This window comes from Dipodomys merriami, unplaced genomic scaffold (assembly GCF_024711535.1).
Source record: "Dipodomys merriami isolate MVZ:Mamm:240054 unplaced genomic scaffold, mDipMer1.0.p SCAF_25, whole genome shotgun sequence".
Taxonomy (NCBI): Eukaryota; Metazoa; Chordata; class Mammalia; order Rodentia; family Heteromyidae; genus Dipodomys; species Dipodomys merriami.
In genome coordinates, this window is record NW_027203937.1 from 19365050 (window position 1) to 19383431 (window position 18382).

Sequence of the window (18382 nt, forward strand, 5' to 3'; positions counted from 1 at the left end):
ACTGGAGTAAAACTGATTATAGATATCACTATCGTGGATTTGTATAGAAAACTGTTAACACTCTCATATTTATCTTTATAAAATACAAAGATGCTCTACCAATAGTGAATGTCTTGTAACTCCTCCATTAGCTGTGCTGAATGCTTAGACCCTTGGAGGAAGAAAATCACGAGCTGGCCATATGCGCTGAGTAACCAAGCTAGATGCATCATTCCTTATGTCCTTTGCTGGTGACTATGTGGCCTAAGTAAAACTTATTCTGATTGTTGTTGACCAACAGTCAAAAAGCAAGTCCTGAAAAATATTGAGATAGTCGTCTTAATTATAGGCCCTGTTTTTCTGCCTTCCTAGGGAGCTACATAGGTTGTGTTGTTATTGTTTTTCTCTTATCACTGTTTCCATGCTATCGTTCTATGGAATGTTTTTGTAGCCATTGAGCTATCTGACATCAGCAGCCTGCTAATCCCTTAGTTACTCACTTCTTTCAATCCCTGTTTTCACTCCATTCATAAATTTCCCAAAGTCATTTAATGAGAGTACCTCTCCTGCTTTTCACCAGCTCCTCAGGTGAAAAGATCACTTACAAGTGATCTTAAATCCCCCCCAATTTAGACAGACAAGCCCTGATAAGAGAATTTCATTCAGCTAACTAGAATAAGTCCACACATTGGCACAATTCATTTACCATCAAGAGAAGAGCAAGCAGAAAGGAGGATCTTTTTCTAGAATCCTTCTGATGGGAAGGTAAAATGGAGTAGGCATCCCAGCCACATCACACTGTTGCCAACAATGTCTCCAGCAAATCATTGAACTGTTGCCATGACTAACAAATGATTAGAACCAAGATAGAAGCATATGTGTGGAGACATTTGTCAGGGCTTCTCTGTTGGGCCAACATGAGGAAACCTGTAGTCATGTATTCCAAAATAATATTTAGAGATCTAGAGAGGATTCTATGAGCTGTATAATCATAATGAGGGAGCTCAAATTAATGCTGCAGACATTCATGGAGGCCTAAAAACAAAATCTCCAAAGTATAAGATAGATAAAGAACTAAAACATATGTATTTCAGTAAATTAGGAAAACAAAAATAGAGAGCACAGTGAATCTTAGCCGAGCCTAGCATATGTATGGTATAGGAATAACAGAATTATTGGAGTTATTTTAATATAGGAAATGAAATAAAGAACTCAGAGACTGATCTAAGTCTTAGAAAAGGAGACTGTAAGAAATTATTTGGGTGCAAAGATTACTTTGAACACAATATCCCAGACCAGATTTCAACAAGAGTACCACAAGTGCCCAGAATTACACCTATGTTCTTCATTATTTTAGGAAGAACTTAATACATATATCCATTAGGTTGTAGTTGCAACTGTTTTTGCTTTATTGGTGTTTGGATACATGTATGACTCAAGTATAAAAGCATTTCTTATTCAGATCAATGTTATTCTGGAAAATAAGGTGGTAATGAGCTTATGGGAGATGGATAGTTTGTGTGTGAGCTTTCTGTCACTGTGACAAAAATACCCAAGGAAAACAACTTAAACAGAGGAAAGGATAGTTTTGGTTTATGTTTCCAGTCCCTAGTTATTGGATTAGTTGCTTTGGCCTGTAGTGAAGTACAGAATGGCACAAGTTTGAGACAGTACAAAGTTGCTCATCTCATGGAAATTTGGGGAAAAATAAACCCAGAAAGATACTAGAAGGGGTGGGAACAAAAATACCCTTCAAAGTTATTTTCCTCCAATTAGCTCTCACCTCCTAAAATTTACAACAGCTTATTATGAATGGATCCATTGATGAGATCAGAGTCCTTATGATCTCTTCACTTTCCAAAGACTCATTTCTGAACACTGCTGGATTGGGATTCAAAATTTTAGCACATGAGCTATGGAGAACCATATAAGATGGAAAGTATAATGGATGGTTATAATCTGGAAAGAGTAGAGGTAAGAAAATGAGGGTAGGTTCTCACAAGATCACTCCAAGACTCTGTAGACCTCTGTAGGTATTTTCATAGCAATAATTAAAAAAAGAAGGATCTAGTGACAGATATTATCGTTATTCTGTTTCTTCTCAGGAGGTGCCGGGTACTCACCATGTTGATTTTCAATAACACCACATCCTCCTCCTCCTCCTCCGGCTTCCTCCTCACTGCCTACCCTGGGCTGGAACTGGCTCACACCTGGATCTCCATTCCTGTCTTTTGCCTCTACACCATTGCCCTGGTGGGAAACAGCATGATCATGCTCGTGGTTATCACTGAGCGCAGTCTTCACAAGCCCATGTACTATTTCCTCTCCATGCTCTCGGCCGTGGATCTCTGTCTGACCGTCACGACTCTTCCTACAGTGCTCGGGGTTCTCTGGTTCCATGCCAGGGAGATCAGCATAAAAGCGTGTCGAATTCAAATGTTCTTCGTGCATGGCTTCTCCTTCCTGGAGTCCTCCGTGCTGGTAGCCATGGCCTTTGACCGCTACATGGCCATCTGTAACCCACTGAATTATGCCATTGTCCTCACAGACATGATGAGCCTGGTGACTGGACTCACCATCCTCATACGACAAGTCGTTTTCATGTTTCCCTGCGTTTTGGCTGTGAGCACTGTGTCTTTCCAGGGCGGCAAAGAGCTCTCCCATCCATTTTGCTACTACCCAGACCTGGTCAAATTTACCTATACCAACCCCTGGGTCAAAAACTTTTGGGGAATGTTTCTGCAGTTCTACCTGAATGGCACTGATTTACTGTTCATTCTCTTCTCCTATATCCTGATCCTCCGCACGGTTCTGAGCATCGTGGCGCCTAAGAAGCAAAAGAAAGCGCTCAGCACGTGTGTCTGCCACATCTGCGCGGTGACGGTCTTCTACGTGCCCATGATCAGCCTGTCTTTAGCCCACCGTCTGTTCACCTCCACTCCCAGGGTGATCTGCAGTGTTCTGGCCAATATGTACCTGCTCTTGCCTCCTGTACTGAACCCCATTATATACAGCTTGAAGACCAAGGTGATCCGCCGGGCCATATGCCAGCTGTTCAAATTCAAGGGTTCACGGGACCCCAATAGGAGGAGCCTTAGAGGAAGGTGGAATTGAATGGAGCAATTTTCTGGTATATAAACTATGGTTAAGTTGTAAAAGACATTTGGAAACAGTGCCATCCGCAGGCATTTTGGTTAGTGACAGGATTATGGGAGGTTGAATGCAAAGAGGTTTTTCTTAAATATCACATTTCAAAACCAACTTGGGTTTGGCCAAGAATTTAAAACAATGACCTGGACTCCTGGGTGTACACATTCAAAGCACAATCAAAATAATTTCGATCTGATGTGACAATTTTTCTGCTTTTGAAATTATTCAGGTCAGAAGGAAATGCCGAGAGTTTTATTTTTCTATTCAACTGAATGAAATTCAATTTTCGCAGGAGCAATGAGGATGGTTCCTTGGGGTAGTAAAAGGGGGAAAAATACACAAGGATGTAAAAGCATGCACATTTGAATTTGTATCTAAAACTTCCAGGAAATCAGTTGGTTTCAGTTCTGTAGAATCATTTCTAGAGGGTGCTGCCTGCATGTGGATGCACTCCTGTGCTGTCTTTAAACCCTTTGATTTATGTAGTGAAGGGATAATCTTACCATTTTTATGGAGCCTCCCAGTCAGTTTTGTATATAAAATAACACATAGCCTTTCATTATTATTTTTTTCATTGCCTGGATGTTCTAATGTTTTATAATTCTCATTCCATAGCTTCTGTGCTGGGCAGGCTTTGGCTGTTAGCTGTCTGTGCATTCTGTTGGCTTATTACAATAGGTTGTACAGTAATGTCTATTCTATTTAGTCAGTTGTTGTGTTTTCACTGTTTTTAATTAGCATACAGTTAGAGTTAACAAAAGCATCATTCCATAGATGCTTAGTGTGCTTTGAACAAATTCACTCTACATTATATTCCTTTGGTCTCACCCCCTTTTCTTTCCCTCTTTTAAGTAGTGTTTCATAATGCTATTTTCATGTGTGTGCACATGTGTGTATGTATGTAACATGCTTATGAATGATTCTCTGTTGGAAAGTTACATATCAAACTTCATTTCCTTTGGAAGCTGTCCTTTATTTATAGTGAACTGGCAGTTTGTCATTCTTTCATGTGAGCTGAAAGTGATCAAATATTACTAAGTGAATATAATTATTTCTTTGTATGTCTCCACCTCTAGAAACTGATTCTTGACATTGTTGTTGCTACTTGAGGATCTAAGATTATGAGTAGTAAGTATGCCTATGTCTTATGCTATCGTCAATCCTTAAACACTGATGCTGTGTTTAGAAATATTACTTAGTTTTTAATGTTGTGATGCATGAATGAATAATGTTGAATAATATTTATATCATACTAGATCTTAGTAATTAACAATGTTAAACATTTCAGTAATATTTGATAAATAGATTTTATATATAATACTCATATTCTGCAATTTCTATAAATATGAATGAATATATATTGAAGGAAGCAAAAATGATTGTCAATCTCATTGAATGTCTGAGATAGATATTGAATGAATCTTGCTGCCCAGGTTGAAGGTCAATCTCTGAGAACTCCATATCTTTGGAAAAAATATTCAAATTTTAAATAATATTTTCTACAGAATAAGAGTAAGTCCTATGTGATAAATACTGGATATATATGTATATATATATATACATATATATATATATATATATACTGTGATTATTTGTTGTTTAATTACAAATTTAGTTCAATTTTAAATTTGTTTTCAAATGCCAGGTGTTGGTGGCTCATGCCTGTAATAATTACTCAGAAAGCTGAGATCTCAGTATCATGGTTCAAAGCTAACCCAGGCAGGAAAGTCTGACTCTTATTTCCAATTAAATGTCCTTCCCTCTCCTCTCCCCCCTCCACCCCCTGCAGCCAAAAAAAGCCATAGTAGAGCTCTAGCTCAAATTGTAGCTTGCTAGCCTTGGATTAAAAAGCTTAGGGACAGGTCCTGAGTTACAGTCCCAGGATTCCTCCCTTCCCTGCCCACACACACACACACACAAAAAACCAAAAAACAAAGTACCAAAAAACAAAACGTTATTCATATAACAAATTGCTTTTTAATGTCTTTCAATAACTTTGCCAAGTTATTTATCTTCTGTTGTTCACTCCTAAGTCTGGCATATTTATTAACATATTTCTGCATCCTTATAACTCACAGAAATTAAAACTCTCAGAAAGCTAATAAACATCATGAAATAAAAAAATAGAATCTACTTTCCTTTTTCACTTTTAATTGTTTTTTTTTGTAAGTAAATCTATTTTTTTATTGTGAAAATACTGTACAGAGGGGTTACAACTAAATGAGCAAGATAATTTCCATAGAAAATTGCAATCATTCCTTGATAATTTGTTTACTTATATTTAGATAAGATTTAAAATTCTGTTAGTACTCAACCCTTAAGTTACTTTAGTTTAGCACTCCACCTCTGACATTTTAAATAGCCTGCCATCTTTCCTACTGTCATTAGCTGACTAATTCGTGTATTTGCATAGTGTTCTTATATTCCTTAAATATGTATCAAGTTTTCAGATCTTCTATAGTGTTTTGAAGTGTGCCTTTTCTATTTGCTTGTTATGCTCATTGATTTGCTAAGTAAAACACATTTTTAGGGCTGTTTAATAAATGCCATTACACAATCCAAAAATTCATATGGAACAATAAAAGACCCCAAATAGCAAAAACGATCCTCAACAGAAAGAACACTGCTGGAGGAATATCAATATCAAATTTCAAACTCTACTATAAAGCCATAGTAATCAAAACAGCTTGGTACTGGCACAAGAACAGACCTCAGGACCAATGGAATAGAACTGAAAACCCAGAAATGAACCTACAGACCTATAGCCATCTAATCTTCGATAAGGGAGCTAAAAAAATAGAATGGAAGAAAGACAGTCTCTTCAGTAAATGGTGCTGGCAAAATTAGTTAACTACTTGTAGAAAACTAAAGCTAGGTCCTTATATATCACCCTGCACCAGAATCAACTCCAAATGGATCAAAGACCTCGGAGTCAAAGCAGACCCTCTGGAAACATTACAGGATGGAATAGGAGACACCCTAGGTCTCCTTGGCACAGGCTGAAATTTTCTTAATAGAGACCCAGAAGCACAACAAATCAAAGAAAGGTTGGACAAATGGATTTGCATGAAATTGCAGAGCTTCTGCATGGCAAAGGACATAGCTAGCAAGATCAATAGAAAGCCCACGGATTGGGAGAAGATCTTCACTAGCCATACAACGGACAAGGGTCTCATGTCTAAAATATACCTGGAACTCAAAAAATTAAGTCCCCCAACAACAACAAGTCTTCAAAGAAACAAGTGCCCAATAAATAAGTGGGCTAAAGACTTAAAGAGAAACGTGTCTGAAGAGGAAAGAAGGATGGCCAATAGACACATGAAGAAATGCTCAACCTCCCTATTCCATAAAAGAAATGCAAATCAAAACAACATTGAGATACCACCTCACTCCAGTTAGAATCAAGAACTCTAATAACAACAGATGCTGGAGGGGATGTGGACAGAAGGGAACCTTACTGCATTGTTGGTGGGAGTGTAAACTTGTTCAACCACTTTGGAAAGCAGTATGGAGGTTCCTCAGAAGACTCCACATAGAGGTCCCCTATGACCCAGCAATCCCACTTTTGGGCATTTACCCAAATGTTCACAAACAAGACCACTCTAAAGCTACCAGCATGACTATGTTTATTGCAGCATTATTTACTATAGCTAAGATATGGAACCAACCCAGATGCCCCTCAGTAGATGAATGGATCAAGAAAATGTGGTATATATACACAATGGAATTCTATGCCTCCATCAGAAAGAATGACATTGCCCCATTTGTGAGGAAATGGAAGCCAGGCCCAAAGAAACATAGGTCCCATGGTTTCCCTTATTTGCAATATCTAGTATATGTCTGAGTCAAGCCGAAAAGGTCAAATAAGGTGATGTTAGGGAAATGAACCCTAAGATATGTATTCAAATTTTTTTTCTTTCATGCAATTGTTTCTAACACATTTATAAGATTATGTCTTTGTTGCTTTGTATGTCCCTCCCCCACAGTATAACCCTTGCTTTCACTGTATTTGATGTCAGTATAATTTGTGGAGGGGAAGGGGAAAAACAAATCGTTTAAATAGGGATATAAGTGGACCCATTGCAACAATGAGATGCACAAGTCATTATGTGGAAAACGAACTTTACAACTTTGGTCGGGGGGGAGGATTAGAGGAGGGGGGGGAGGATGGGAAGGGATGGGAAGGGGAAACAAAGGAGGAGGCTACAATGCTTGATAAGAAATGTACTCATTATCTTGCCCATGTAATTGTAACCCCTCTGTACAGTATTTTCACAATAAAAAAAATAAATGCCATTACATATTGAACTTTATCCTAGTTGCTGTTATTTTTGTCTTATATTCTCTAGCATCTACCCATAATTCCATTTTAGAATTTTTTTTAAATTCTCAAAGAAACAGTATTGTAACCTTGATAAAAAATGTATGGAAGCTATATTATAACTAAAGGAAAGAAATAGACAATATTTCAGATTCCTTTTTTTGATCCAGAAACATTTGTGTCAGCTTATGGTTTAAATAATTCCTGTCAGGTACAAATCTGAACTTCTAAATTTATAACAAACACAAAAAGGGGTATAAACATTATTTCTTGTTTCTTTTGTGACAATGAGGTTTTTTTTTGTGGTTTAACAGAATAGGAACCTTTCCTATAGGTATCTTTATTGACCTAAAATGGATAATTATTCCTCACTGACTTCATAAATGGGTTTTATGCTATTTGCCTTAGATGATGTCTTATATATTTTTTTCTGAACTGCAAATGGTTGTGTATTGGGTATTCCAATTTAATAGTCTAAATGTCCAATGCTTCTTGATCTGGGTTGCCCTTTCCACCATTTTCCTTCCACACTCAATTTGCATTTCTTACTTTCTTTATCACATTTCTACATCTAGTATTCTGCTGTATTTCCCCCCTAATCCTTTATCTTTAATCCACCCATTCCCATACCCCTCCACTTTAAAATCTCATTTCAACTTCCTGATATTCATTTGTTAAACTATTAATTGTTCAAAAGTTTTACTCAACGTTGTTTCACTTCTGTAAATGCTATTCTTGATTCAAATAGATTATATAAGTTATGCATTTTATATATAATACACAGATGCCTCTGTGTGTGCATATATGGGAGATTGTGTTTTGTGCCCAAGATCTTCATATTATGTCATTTTACTTCGTTTTCTAAACATCTCTATGAGACAGATAATATAATTCTTATGAAAAAAGAGAACTTGTAAGGGATTGAACTGGGCTTCAGATCCAGGTTTATCTTCATTCCCCTGCCCAATGCCAAGTATCACACTATATGGCTTCCTTTCCAAGTAGATATTACTCTTAGGAATAACTGGTTTCTCTGTTGCTTAGCCCTAAGTTATTCTCACCATCTCACCTACCCTCTCTTCTGAGCCTGTGTCCATTTTCTCTGATGCTACATAACAGGTTGAAACTGTTATCCCTGGACTGACTTTTGGCTGCTGAGATATTTCCCTTCCTGTCCTTTGCTTAGACAGATAAATTTGATCCTTCTAGGCATGGACTCCTTTATTTCCCAATCTCTACAACACATAGACTTCTGAGTCTAGATGCTTAGATGAGGTGAACAGTGTCAGGGTCAAGAATGGCTAAATTGAGTTTATACCTTTTTAATTTCCATATTATTTCCCTGAATTTAAAGTATACTCTTGCCCAGAAACAGCTCAAAGATATGTTGCTTCCATTTCTAATTATATTCAATGTTTGCTGCCCCTCCCATATTACTTATTAACATTACTTAGTAGTACAGAAGCTTTTACTTTCATGTTCAATATGTCTCGATCCGATTCACTCTTCCATCATCCCTCCTCAACTCTTCCATTTTCCAAAATAAATCTCAACCACCTTCAACTATTCCATTTTCACACATGTACACAAGCTATTTTAATCCTATTTACCGTTTTTCACTGTCTCCATTGACTCTGTCCCATCCTAGTTTAAGCAGTGATGATGATGCACTTCTCAGCCTTTTATGAGTTGGTTGTATATAATTTTGATTCTTCTCAAAATTAAGAAAATAATTTTACAAATAAAGCAATGAAGTTTGTTGAAATTGGTTTGGGAAGTAGGAAAGGATAGATGAGAAAGGTAAGGGAAGGGTGAGTCTACTTGAGGTACATTGTATACATATGTGGGCATGCTAACATGAAATCCACTTGTATAACTTATTGATGTTGATAAAAATGTGGAAAAGTGTTTAAAAAGAACATAATTTTAGAACAACTTGATTATTTAATATCTAATCCTAGAAATGCCTTTAGTTTAATAGAACAATTTTGTAGGGGAAGGAAAGTGGCCAATGTGTTTTAAGTAAGTAAACAAGTATTTAATTTTACTCCTAGGTAACTGGAAGCCAGTTTACAACATTTGACTTAGAGTTAAGGAAATGGAAACATTTTGAAATTATTTTGTGTCTTTCTGGTGAGGGCTGTTCCAGGTGTGTTTAGACTTACAGCACTTCTGCAACGTGGGAAACAGACAGAGGCTGCTGGAGAAAGCCCCACCTTCAACAAATGCACACGTTAGAAGCTGCCTTATAATGAAATAATTCTATCCTCTAGATTTTTTTTTCTTTACATTTTGTCACCAGCTCCTGTTGGAGGATCTGGTTCCCAAAGAGTTAATGCAAAGTCCCAGGCCCAACCCTTTCTTTATTAACTTACTAGGACATCCCAGGAGAATGAACTCCTCAGAGGTCTATACTCCTGAGGAAAACAGAAGTCGATACATTAACACAAAGTGGGGTCAATACACAGTTCTTGTTCTTATCTTTCAGGAAACCAAGTGTCTGGTTTTGGTAAGTGTGAGGAGCTAAAAGATCCTATTGGCAACCTTAAACCAACCCTTTGTTAAATGGCTTGTGTCCAAATAAATGACTACTAGGGAAGAATAGGAAGTGAGTTCAGTGAATGTGTGTGTTTGTGTGTGTGTGTGTGTGTGTGTGTGTGTGATCACTTGTCTCTGTGGGTAGCTGATAGTAGAATTTGAACATTAAATAATTACTAGGTTATTTTATCAATACAATAACATTTGTAAAGTCTCATTTACTTGATAATAAAATGATGTTTTAGTACCAACAAAGAAGAGAAAATGTCCTCTTAGTCTAAGACTTGATGCTTAGAAGGAGTAGCCAAGGAAATGTTCTCCAAGTATTTTTTTTTTTAAATGTTGGTCGTGGGGCCTGAACTCTGGGCCTGGGCACTGTCCCTCAGCTCTTCAGCTCAAGCTAGCGCTCTACCACTTGAGCCATAGTCCCACTTCTGGCCTTTTCTGCTTATGTGGTGCTGAGGAATGGAACCCAGGGCCTCAGGCATGCAAGGCAAGCGCTCTACCACTGAGCCACCTTCTCAGTCCCGCCAGGTATTTTTTTTAAAGTAGCCAGTGGTGTTTGCTCATTGTCTTCAATATGTTAAAGACCATACCAGACTGTCTAAAAGAACTCTGAAGGAGATATTATTCTTTACAGTCTTCAACAGAAGAGGAAACAGCTATGTGGGGTTTTGGTTCATATAGGGTAAGTTGCCAAGCTGAGTTTACCCACAGATATTTGTTCATTAGGCTAAGGGATGATTTCTTACCTTAAATGTCAGAATTCTGAGATCTGGACAATGTTTAATCAGAAGACTCTTCTCCTTAATGTGTTCTTCTGGTACATATTTTATCTACTATCTTAGATTTCCTCCCATGTCTCTTAATATTTCTTTATCTACATATTCTCAATCACATGGCTGATATGAAGAGTTCTAGTTAGATAGATTATTTAAATAATCTATTTTGTATGTTTTTTATGGATAAGAACATCTATTTTTCATGATATAAAATACCATCTATTATGTTAATATTTGTTGATTTAAATTATTTTGGGCTATTTTTTTTTCTGAAGCATAGACATACAGGCCCATAATAGTCTATTGAAGAATGAATTTATGACTGAAAATAAAGTGAAAAGAATGGCATGAATCTAATTTTATTGTTGCCACATTGTTAAAATGTGTTATCAAGGTTGTATTTTGAAAACAAGATATATTAATCTAAGGATGTTTATCATTTGTATTTTTTTTTCGTTGTAGGGCTTGAATTCAGGGCTTGGGCATTGTCCCTGAACTCTTTTGCTCGAGGCTAGCACCCTACCACTTTAAGCCACAGCTCCACCTCCAGTTTTTGAGTGGTCATTTGGAGTCTCATGGTGACTTTTCTGCCTGGGCTGGCTTTGAGCTGCAATCTTCAGATCTTAGCCTCCTGGGTAGCTAATATTACAGGCATAAGCCACTGGCACCTGGCAGTCATTTATCATATTCCAAATTATCCTACAAATGACCACAAAATGCCACCTTAATTGGCATTCAAGCTTTAGTTGAGAAGAGCACAAGGTTTTCCTTCTTTTACATATTCTACTAAAGACTGATGAATTTCACTCTTTCGTAATTTGAAGTTTAAAAACTTATGAGGTGCCGGGCGCTGGTGGCTCATGCCTGTAATCCTAGCTACTCAGGAGGCTGAGATCTGAGGATCACAGTTCATATCCAGCCTGAGCAGGAAAGTTTGTGAGACTCTTATCTCCAATAAACCACTAGAAAACTGGAAGTGGCACGGTGGCTCAAGTGGTAGAGCACTTACAGTGCCCAAGCCCAGAGCTCAAGCCCCACGACCGACAAAAAACAAAACAAAACAAAACCAAAACCAAAACTTATGAGGTGACATTGACATATCCTGAGTGCATTACCCTTCTATGGGCTCTCCCATTATGTTTTGTATTTTGCTATATTTTGCAGTAGAAATTAATTTCATAAATATTTTATGCATCTATTTAGAATGCTTATTAAATAGAGGAAGGATTTATGGTGTCTATTTTAGATATTTGTGTTTTCTGGACATTAATATCACTTATTCCACATTTGGTGATCCAAAATTGTAGTAATAAAATAGAAGACTACATAGCTTGTCTCTGAGAATGTAAATAGCAAACTTGTATTATAGACTGTGTAAGTGAAATCAAGTATTGTTATTTAGAGTTTTAATATTTAAATTTCAAAAGGAAATTAAGTGGTTTGAGCATTTTTCTTAATTTACAATTTCCTTAACTTGTTCATGACATAGATAAATATAAAATAACCCAGTTAGGATCTATAAGATGAAAATGTGTATGACATTACTGTACAGATTCAAACTCTCCCTTGAAATAATAAGAAGAATGAAATGTGACCCAAAATGTTTAACTTAAGTAAGGTAAAGTCACTGCTTTATATCTCTTACATATTTTATTAAAATCTATTAGAATAAATATTAGTATTTTCTGATACTTCTTTGTAATATGGTGAGCATAGGTCTAATTAGTATTTTATTAATACCTAATCGATATTTTATTAATACCAACAGCTTAATACTCATATTAATTTTATAGATTATAAATGATATTTAGATAGATGAGATAACTTAAAACAAATAGGTGGCAAATATATTAGACCACAACTTATTATGTTTATTTTCATATATTTCTTGAAGGAATACATATTTACATGAATCATACTCATGAATATTATATACATAAGAGCCTATTTTCTAAGTTTAATATATGAAATAGTTCATAAACTTAACAGTTTAGAATTTGTTTACTAAGTATTTTCAGTGATCTGAGTTAGATAATTGTTTCATTCCATAAATTTTATAAATTTTGTTGTAAAAGCACTCTGGGATCTGCTGAAGACTGCATGGCAAAATTCAGTGAACTAGATTCTGGGTGTCTTTTCATTGAGTCAATACAAACAGTTCTACTTTGACATACTTTACCTGTTTGATGAAAAATGTTGAAAGATGCATATTTAGCATGCATTGTTAAAGTGAACTTGTCATGTGGGAGAATTTACAATATTTAAGACCTTATGATAAATTTGGAAGAATGTAATTGTTTCATATACCAAATATACTTCTTCAGACTACGTATGAAAGAACATTCTATCCCCACAAGATTGCATTTTATTCAAAAGTATGACTGGATTTTGTTCATGTGATTTCAGAGCTGGCTTTAAATCTCAGATTCCCCACTCATGTCTGTTCTTAACAACTCTGAAGTGAAGTATTTTCTTCTGACTGGGATCCCAGGACTAGAGCATGCCCATATATGGATCTCCATTCCCATCTGCTTCACGTACCTGGTTGCCATCCTGGGCAACTGTACCATTCTCTTTATCTTAAAGACAGAACCTTCACTTCATGAGCCCATGTATTATTTCCTTGCCATGTTGGCTGCCTCTGACCTGGGACTGTCTTTCTCTTCCCTTCCTACCATGCTGAGAATCTTCTTGCTCAATGCCGTGACAATTTCCCCTGATGCTTGCTTTGTTCAAGAGTTTTTCATTCATGGATTCACTGTGATGGAATCTTCTGTGCTTCTAATTATGTCTTTGGACCGCTTTCTCGCCATCCACAGCCCTCTCAGGTACAGTTCTATTCTAACTAGCAGCAGAGTGGCTAAAATTGGAATTATCTTAGCTTTTAGAAGCCTAATTTTAGTGCTTCCATTTCCCTTTACTCTAAGGAGACTAAAGTATTGTGAAAAGAATCTCCTCTCTCATTCATACTGTCTTCATCAGGATATCATGAAGCTGGCCTGTTCTGACAACAAGATTAATTTCATCTATGGCTTCTTTGTTGCTCTTTGTACTATGTTGGACTTTTCACTGATTGTGCTGTCTTATGTGCTCATCTTGAAGACGGTACTCAGCATTGCTTCTCTGGCAGAGAGGCTGAAGGCCCTGAATACCTGTGTCTCCCACATCTGTGCTGTGATTATCTTCTATGTGCCCATCATCACCTTGGCTGCCATGCATCGCTTTGCCAAGCACAAAAGCCCTCTAGTTATTATCCTTATTGCAGATATATTCTTATTGGTGCCACCCCTGATGAACCCCATTGTTTACTGTGTAAAGACTCGCCAAATCCGAGAGAAGGTCTTGGGCAAAGTAGTCAACATCTGCATCAGATAATAATTTGAGTATGTAAGAAATAAATTACCAACTAGGAAATACTTAATGGAACTGTTTTATCTTCAGGGCCATGGTGGTGTTGAACTATCTAGTGAACCATCTAGTGAAGAGCCAGGGTACAAGATTTATATAATAAAGTTGGGAATACAATTTACACAAGATAGAACAAAATAATTGGGCACTCTGACATGATTCATTGAAGTTGAAGGAACATTTTAAGAGGGCTTGAAACAAAACTTATGTGATAGACCAATTAGATCAGAGGCATTTCTTAAAGAATAGAATTTGAGTGAATAGATTATTGTGCAATTAGCATTTATTAAAATTAATGCTACAGTGTGTAATCTCTATGCCATCAAGGAAAGACAAAAATCAAGGAGCATATATTACTTAGGAAGAATGTTCAATTTGTAAAAAAAAAAAACAAATCAAAACAAGAATATCACTTGGCAAATACTGAGTGACATTTTATTGGATAAATCAACTGAATTAGATTTATTCGTATGTAGAAGAGAATTGCAAGTCTAAATTTAGGAGATATTAGAAATCTTATTGAGTCTGTAAAAATATCTAACATGACACATCTAATTTTAATAACAATATGCTATTATAAAACCTTCATATAGTCTGTAATCCTAGCTACTTAAGAAGCTGAGATCTGAGGATCAAGGTTCAAAGCCAGCCCAGGCAGGAAAGTCTGTGAGACTCTTATTTCCAATTAACTACCAGAAAACTGGAAGTGGCTCTGTGGCTCAAGTGGTAGAGCACTCGCCTTGAGCTGAAGAGTTGAGGGACAGGGCCCAGGCCCATACTTCAAGTCCCACAACTGGCTGGAACAAAACAAACAAACAAACAAAAAACCCCAGCATATAATTTATAAAAAAGTCACAGATTCTGCTAAGTAACTAAGAAACTAATTTTAAACAATATGATTTTCCTACTTAGTCATTTTTTTGTGATAGTGTTTTTCCTGGGCATTTAAAATAAAGTGAAGCTGCTTTAATACATTTTCAAATAAAATTGTATAAAAAGACATTCTCAATAAATTTTATCTATATCTTATCTATCAATCTATCATGTCTTATTTCCTATTAGTCAATATTGACTTTTCTGTATCACCTTACCTAACAGCATTCTGTCTTACATTTCTGCAGAGAAATATAAATGCAGCATCATCCTATTAAACTTATACCTAAATCTTTGGATATTGTGTGTGTGTGTTTCCAGCAAGCATGTATTTGTTTTGTACTTTTACATAGCAAAGTCCCATGTATTCACAAAAAACAATTTAAGAACACAGTCCTTTGTTAGGCTTTGCATTATGTTCTTACGGTGTCTGGACAACTATCACTGAAAGACAGTAAACAATCAGCACCTCTTGTCACCCAGACACCTTCTACTTTGAGGCTTAGCTCAACAACTCCTTTAGAAATATAGGCCACTCTTTCCCTTCAGGGTTATTTCTAGGTTCCTTTATCCATTTGCCAAATGTTCTCCATGGTGACAATTAAACATCCAGATGATTTTCTGAATGTACTGTCTCTCCCTCATCTCTGTCTCAGCATTGAATATGTTATTCTAGATTAAAATACATTTTTACCTACTCTCCCCTACCACATGTCTCTGAGATATCTCAAATAATTTTATTAAGATAGGCTTTCTACTTGAAAAGCTATTCCTCATCAGATGATATTTTTAAACAGCATTTAAACTGCCTTTTCCTCTGGATAATTCAAATAACAACTTATCTTCAAATTTAGGGTTTTAACATTTTTACTTTTATTCTGGTTTGCATTTGTATTGGTCTTGTAGTAGAATTTACCTGCCCCTTCTCTCTCTCTTTCTTTTTTGTTGGTCATGGGGCTTAAACTGGGTGCTGTCCCTGAGCACTTCAGCTCAAGGCAAGTGCTCAGCCACTTGAGCCACAGTGCTGCTTCTGGTTTTCTGCTGGTTTATTAGAGGTAAGGGTTTCACGGACTTTCCTGCCAGGCCTGGCTTTGAACAGCGATCCTCAGATCTCAGCCTCCGGAATAGCTAGGATTACAGGCATGAGCCACCAGTGCCGGACCCTACCCCTCTATTTCATCTTGACTGTCTGCTAGAAAAAATGGAAAGATGGGAAGTGGAATAATCTGAAAGTTTGCTCACTCATTGGGTTCATATCTTAGCTGAACCTGCTGGATGAAACATATAGTTTCCCCATTTGGCCTTGGCTTCCTGTCAGTACAATGGCTAAGCAGCAAGAGCAAATGTGCAAGATAGACAGGAATACTGAAGATATGTGTACATCACCAGTGAGAAACATGCAATTGTCTATGATCTAACCTTGAGATATTTCTGGGTTTATTTCTACAATATTGACTTCATGGAGGCAGTTACATAGGCCTACTTGGTTATAAGAGAAGAAAAAGTCTATGTCTTGACATGGAATGGTAAGCTTCTGGGACTGTAAATACTTGTACAGAAAACAAGACTAAGAATATCTTTTAAGACATTTTTGGAAAATGTTCTGTATCATAGTACACTAGATCTCTCCTAATCAGCCTTTATAAAGTATGAATGGTGTGAAAGCTGCCATTTGTTCATTCTTGTCTACAGTTGTAAACAAATGCCTCTTCTCTTCCATGTATATCACATCTTATAAAGACAGAAGTGTAAAACCACTCAAAGACAGCCATGTCTCCAAACTTGATCTGGTCAGGAACAAAAAGCATGAGCGACCCGATCTCGGATCTGTTTTGTCTTCACACTATAGACAATGGGGTTCATCACAGGAGGACAAGAAGATACACAAAGCCCATGATCACCTGCACCAGATGGGGTGCCTGCTTCCCAAAGCGGTGGATGACAGACAAGCCAATCATGGGTGTGTAGAAGAGGAGCACAGCACAGATATGGGAAACACAGGTGTTCAGAGCTTTGAGCCTTTCAGCCCTGGAGGCAATAGACAGCACAGTGTTGAGGATGAGGGCATAGGAGCAGAGGATGAGCAGCGAGTCCACACCCACTGTGGATACAATGACGAACATGCCATAGATGCTATTGGCTTTGATATCTGCACAGGCCAGTTTCATCACTTCTTGGTGGAGGCAATAGGAATGGGAGAGAACCGGAGAGCTGCAATATGGGAATCTTTTAAGCATAAAAGGCAATGGGAAAATGAGTGCTACACTACGGGCCAGGGAAGCCAGACCGATTCTGCCAATGACTGTGTGGGTGAGAATGGAAGCGTAGTGCAAGGGACGGCAAATGGCCACAAACCGGTCAAAAGCCATAGACAGGAGCACAGAGGACTCTAGAAAGGACAAGCAGTGAATGAAAAAAAGCTGAGCAAAGCAGGCATCATGACTGATATCTCTTGCTCCCACCCAAAAGATGCCCAGCACTGTGGGAAGGGTGCAAAGGGAAAGCCCCAGGTCAGTGAGAGCCAGCATGGACAGGAAGAGGTACATAGGCTCATGGAGTGAAGGCTCAGTTTTAATGATAAAGAGAATCGTGCAGTTGCCTAGGATGGAAATCAGATACATGAAGCACAAAGGGAAGGAGATCCAGATGTGCAAATGCTCAAGCCCAGGAATGCCACTCAGCAGGAAGGTAGGGGACATGCTGCTGCTGTTTCTTAGGTATCCCAGCATCTTTGTATTTCACGGAGAAGGGATGATTGGGCTTCCTTCCAAAATCTCAAAATTAATTCTGGAAGTGTTAGTGATAGTCCCTAGAAAAACTCTGAAAACACAAAGAAACAAAGATGAGAATCAGGTAGGTAAGTCCATAACCACTCTTCCAACAAACAGCTTATATCAAGTTTTGGACTCAAGTTATTCTCATATCTTTTTTTAAAAAAATACTTGTTTTTGTATTGTAAAGGTGATATGCATAGGAGTTACAGTTACGTAAGTCAGGTATTGAGTACATTAATTTTTTCCCTCTCAACCCCCTTCACCACAAGTTGTATAGTTCATTTGTAACACAGTGTCTAGTAAGTATCACTGCTGAATTGATTCACTCTTTTTTTTTTTATTGTGAACATACTGTACAGAGGGGTTACAATTACATGGGCAAGATAATGAGTACATTTTCCTATCAAGCATTGTTGCCTCCTCTTTTGTTTACCCTTCACATCCCTTCCCAGCTTCCCCCCCCCCACCACCAAAGTTGTAAAGTTCGTTTTCAACATAACGACTTGTACATCTCATTGCTGCAATGGGTCCACCTGTATCCTTATTTAACTGACTTG

At 37.3% G+C, this 18382-nt stretch overlaps 3 protein-coding genes across 3 annotated transcripts; 2 read left to right on the top strand and 1 right to left on the bottom strand.

Moving 5' to 3' along the window:
* The first annotated feature begins 2103 nt into the window (after nucleotides 1-2103).
* On the top strand, nucleotides 2104-3093 carry Or51t1 (olfactory receptor family 51 subfamily T member 1). Its single transcript, XM_070034697.1, has one exon. It carries the CDS (start codon nucleotides 2104-2106, stop codon nucleotides 3091-3093), a length of 990 nt encoding a protein of 329 aa, XP_069890798.1.
* A 10113-nt stretch (nucleotides 3094-13206) lies between these two features.
* On the top strand, nucleotides 13207-14145 carry LOC138836201 (olfactory receptor 51A7). The gene has a single exon (XM_070034698.1). It carries the CDS (start codon nucleotides 13207-13209, stop codon nucleotides 14143-14145), a length of 939 nt encoding a protein of 312 aa, XP_069890799.1.
* Nucleotides 14146-16913: 2768 nt separating this feature from the next.
* On the bottom strand, nucleotides 16914-17780 carry Or51g2 (olfactory receptor family 51 subfamily G member 2). Its single transcript, XM_070034699.1, has one exon. The coding sequence runs from the start codon at nucleotides 17778-17780 to the stop codon at nucleotides 16914-16916; it is 867 nt and encodes a 288-aa protein (XP_069890800.1).
* Nucleotides 17781-18382: the final 602 nt, after the last annotated feature.

Bases quoted from the DNA above. Each gene is read 5' to 3' on its own strand.
- LOC138836201 (XM_070034698.1), top strand. From the start codon at position 13,207: ATGTCTGTTCTTAACAACTCTGAAGTGAAGTATTTTCTTCTGACTGGG.
- Or51g2 (XM_070034699.1), bottom strand. From the start codon at position 17,780: ATGCTGGGATACCTAAGAAACAGCAGCAGCATGTCCCCTACCTTCCTG.
- Or51t1 (XM_070034697.1), top strand. From the start codon at position 2,104: ATGTTGATTTTCAATAACACCACATCCTCCTCCTCCTCCTCCGGCTTC.